Source organism: Mus caroli, chromosome 11 (genome assembly GCF_900094665.2).
Source record: "Mus caroli chromosome 11, CAROLI_EIJ_v1.1, whole genome shotgun sequence".
Lineage (NCBI taxonomy): Eukaryota > Metazoa > Chordata > Mammalia > Rodentia > Muridae > Mus > Mus caroli.
The window spans coordinates 31,452,090-31,456,306 of NC_034580.1; the positions used below are offsets into that span (position 1 = coordinate 31,452,090).

General features: G+C 51.0%; 1 protein-coding gene across 1 annotated transcript in view; it reads right to left on the bottom strand.

Annotated features, from left to right (window-relative positions):
• Wwc1 (WW and C2 domain containing 1) overlaps nt 1-4,217 on the bottom strand; it is a 141,751-nt gene that overhangs the window by 33,316 nt on the left and 104,218 nt on the right. Inside the window, exons 10-11 of the mRNA XM_021176839.2 lie at nt 3,019-3,108; nt 2,076-2,614 (exon numbers count right to left, since the gene is read on the bottom strand). Coding sequence (XP_021032498.1) covers nt 2,076-2,614; nt 3,019-3,108 — 629 coding nt within the window. The remainder of the gene's footprint in view (nt 1-2,075; nt 2,615-3,018; nt 3,109-4,217) is intronic.

Sequence of the window (4,217 nt, forward strand, 5' to 3'; positions counted from 1 at the left end):
TACCTTTAGCAGAGGTCTCTGGCTGGGGTCATAACTGGGCTCTTTGCATGTGGTACACGTTTCCTCCATGCCCAAAAAATGAGTACCCATAGTGTGCAGGGCCCACTGCTACAGAAGTGAGCATGTGAAATACTGCGCTGCAAAGGTGACAAAGTCACGCCTTGCCAGCCACGAAGGTCAGCTCTAGGTATTTCACACACAGACAAATAAATACTCCTCCTAAGCAATGGTGCACTCCAGGCCCAGGGAGAAGATCTGGGGGCTTGGTGTATGGTGTGGTGCACAGAGACTGAGGTTTTGGCAGGCTGGGGAGACAGGTCAGTGGTTAGGAGAGTCTGAGACACATCTGGTGCTAGAGATGAGGAAAAAGCTTTCCCAGCCTTGCGCCATACCCGCTGAGCCCCGGGGAGACTTCCCACCCTCAGCTTCTGCCCCCCCTCCCATCTTTACCCTCTGCTAAACCACTTAAGGAGATTAATTTGTCTGGTGACTGAATGGCAGCACTAATCGCATAACCTGCTTAGCATTGGAGCTCTGCCTGGCACTGCTTGGAGGTGGGGGGAGCTGCTGGAGATAGCGTGAAAGAAACACGTCCCTCACCTCGTGCTATCTCTTCCTTATGAGTCCCAAAGTCCAACATGGGGAGGGGACTCAGGAGAGGGTCCCTTCCCAGGACCTGGTTGCGGTCTGAGTGTCCCAATGTGGTCCTGGATTCTTAACAAAGACACTAATCTTAAGCCACAGCAGAGGTTCTACCGCACCCACTTCTCTCTGGGGATCTGTCTGCCGAAGCTTACCACCTGCAGTAGGAGGAGGCTTCTTGTTTGTATTTTTGTTTGAGAGAACTCGGTGGTGAGATTCCCTTCCTGATGAGGGAACCCCAGGGATCTCTCAGCTCCTCTTTAAAGAAATGGCTGCCGTTCAGCACCTTTAGTTAAAGGAAAAACCTCATTCCCCTACCCTGCACAAGGACACTTCCAGGCACAGTAGCCACACAACTGCCCATTCTTAAAAACAATACATGCGTCACAGAGGTGTGATGTGCAAATGGGTCAACATACAGCAGGTCCAGAACCTCCTCTGCCTTCACCCAAACACCAAAGCCAATACTACCGTCGATAGGACGCTGTGGGTGCTAGGTAGTGTGCTTAATGCCTAGGTGAGCCTAGCAAGTACCAAGAGAGTCACACATCTTGGGGACAATGAGCTACCTTCAATTCTAATGATAAGGCCTGACAAAAAAGAAACTGGGCTCTGAGATCAGAAAGAGCTAGCTTCCATGGCTAGCTTATTTGCTGTGAGGGCAACCCTAGCCAAGGGATGCTACTTCTCTGAACCTCTGCTTTCTCATCTATGAAATGCACAGAGAAGAAACAACTCATTTTTTTTTCTTTAATGCCCACTGAGTTGTCTCACCAGCCCGTGTTTTGTTTGTTTGTTTGTTTGTTTTGTATTTTGAGAAAAGATCTCGAAGCTTTCAAACCAAACCAAACTGGCTACATAGTGGAGGATGACTTCGCATTCCTGTCCTCATGCCCCTTCCCACTAAGTGCCAGGGTGACAGCTGAATACTGCTACACCCTCTCACGCCCTCCCCCGCCAGCCCCTCTCACCATTTAAGCCTCAACCCATTCTGACCTGGCTGTCTCACCTCCACCCAAAGGCTCTCCCACGTATCCTGTTGTATATCCCCTCCCCTTGCTGGTACGTCTCTAATGCCCGTGGCACCGGCGGAACCTAAGCTTTGCAGCAGCAGGGGAGGGCAGCCGTGTCTGCTGTCAACACTGATCCTCAGCAGTCACCTTCGCTCATCGATGGAAAGCTTCGATGAATTAATCCATTCACACTCAATTAAGCCCAGGATCTGGATTCATTTTTAGTAGGTACTAAATATCTGTTGAATGAAATCCGCCACAGCAAAACAAAAACCCTAGCACTGGACATAGCCTATTCTACATTTGTCAGTGTTTACCGAATAAATAACCAACCACATCAAGACCCAGTCATAGACAGTCAGGAACGGTCACAGGAATCTCCTGCTTCCTGGTTCCCCACAATGACACTGTGTGCCTTACCTTGGCTCAGTGGCTTGCCCTCAGGTCCCGGTTCCTCCAGCCTGTATCTTTCCCGGGTGCCGCTGCCACTGAGGTTCAGTTCACAGAGAGTGGTACTCAGCTCTGTGTCTTCAAACTCCAGCGGGGCCAAAAAGGCATCTCCAGTCAGGAGGGGATCAGTGATGAGAGGGGAACAGGGAGGGGATGGGGAGGAGAGAGATGATCGTGGAGACAGGGAGGTCATGGACCTTGGAGTGCCAGATAGGGAGCGCAGAGCTTGCAGGCGGCTGCCTCCCTCTGCCTTCTGGGTCTTGGCCACCTCATCCTCGTGGATGGTGGTGATGCAACCTGAGGGCCGGAAGCCCGTGGCACCCTCCAGGAACAGCAGCTCCACCTTGCTCTGGAGCTCTGAGTCCAACTGCTCGAACGGGTCGTAATAAAGGTCAGTGAAGCTGGCTGAGGTGGAAGAGTCCAGGCTAGAGGCGGCCAGGGAGCCCCGGCTGGAGGTGAGTGACCCAGGGCTACTGCCTGAAGACAGGGACTGCATGCTGCTTGAGAGGCTGGGGACAGGGAAAGGAGAGAGATAACACGGAGTGAGGAGGTCAGGGGCCACTCTACCGGGCTCTGGAACTGTGGGCATCTGTCTGCCTAGTCCACTTGACAGCCTGAGTTGGACCGTGCACTCAATTTCACTGAGGAGAAATTGCTATCAACATGGGCTAGAAGGCAGATGTGATACACTTTCAGACCCACGGGCATCTTTTAGGGGCCATCTCTGTGTGTACAGTGCCAAGGGATGAAGCACCCGGTGGCCAGCCACTCTAGCCAAGCCTGCATCTGCTAGAATGACCAGCTTCTAAATGTCTTTTCCTCAAGCTAAGGTGGATCAGAGGATCCTGAAGGGCATCATGGAGCTGGGGCCACCTCCTGGCCATTCCTGTGACAGTGACCACCCACCACTTACCTTTTCAATTGGGAGTGCAGGGTAGCCACCTGCCGAGTGGCTTCCTCCAGTTCTCGCACCAGCTGGTTCCTCTTGCTGTTTAACTTCAGCCTGAGGGAGAGGAGGTAAGACAGTAACACTCCAATGGGCTGCAGTGTTCCAGCTCCCAAAACCAAGGCCTAATAGGTGCACTCGCCAGCCCAAGCGCACAGGCACAGGAACTGGGTAAAAACAATGTGCTCCGGTGTAGTGGAGAGGCACAGACTGTTTTATATAAATTCTATAGGAAGTGTGCAGCCACTGCCACACCTAAGAGACTGAGCTAGGAGCCTTAACACATTGCATCGATTAGGACATAATGTATGTGCATGGGGAGAATGATTTTAACAGTTTTATACATGAGGAAAATTTGAGGCTCTTAATTACATCATTTACTCAAAATTATTGACTAAGTGGAAGAATTAGGATGCCACCAAACTACCATTCTTTCAACTGCTACCCCATTCCCCTCCTTACCTCCTTCCTTTCCCCAACTAATATTACCCAGGCAACACTGGATGCTGTTCCTGGCACCAGGGACACAGCAACGAGGGAAAAAGAACTCGTTGCTTCTTATACAGAGCATGGAAGGTGGAAGACAACAGGCGTCTAATTAGTGCATGGTGTAACAAGGTCCGGGGGAAAAAATAGGACAAAAACAAACAAACAAGCAAGCAAGCAAGCAAGCAAACAAACAAACAAACAAACAAAGGCAGAGCAAGGAATCCCTAACTGAGATCAAGCAAAGGGCTTCATGACCATCTTTCTATCACCCACGCTTGTCTGTGTCTTCCTGGGTTCCCAGGATCAAAGCTGGATCACTTTCTCAGGTTCCCTAACATCTGGCTGAGGCAGGTGAGCACGGTCTGGCCAGTGGAATACGAGCAGAAACCATGTAGGCGAGCAGACCGAAGTGGTTAAGGAAAGTGTTTTCTGCTCCGTCTCTGTGGCCTTAAAGGGGGGAAGACAAGCAGTGGGCTCTTCAACAAGGGAGGCTGCCAGTTTCCAGGAGTTCTAAGATATTATCTGGGTAAGAAACAGAAGTCAAGAGTGCTTATCCACAGAGATTTGGGGCTATTCCTCACAGCAGCTGGATCAAGCTAAATTAGGGAAACTGAAGTGGCTCGCTAGACAGAAGGGAGTTGGGAAGGAAGGAAGGAAGGAAGGAAGGAAGGAAGGAA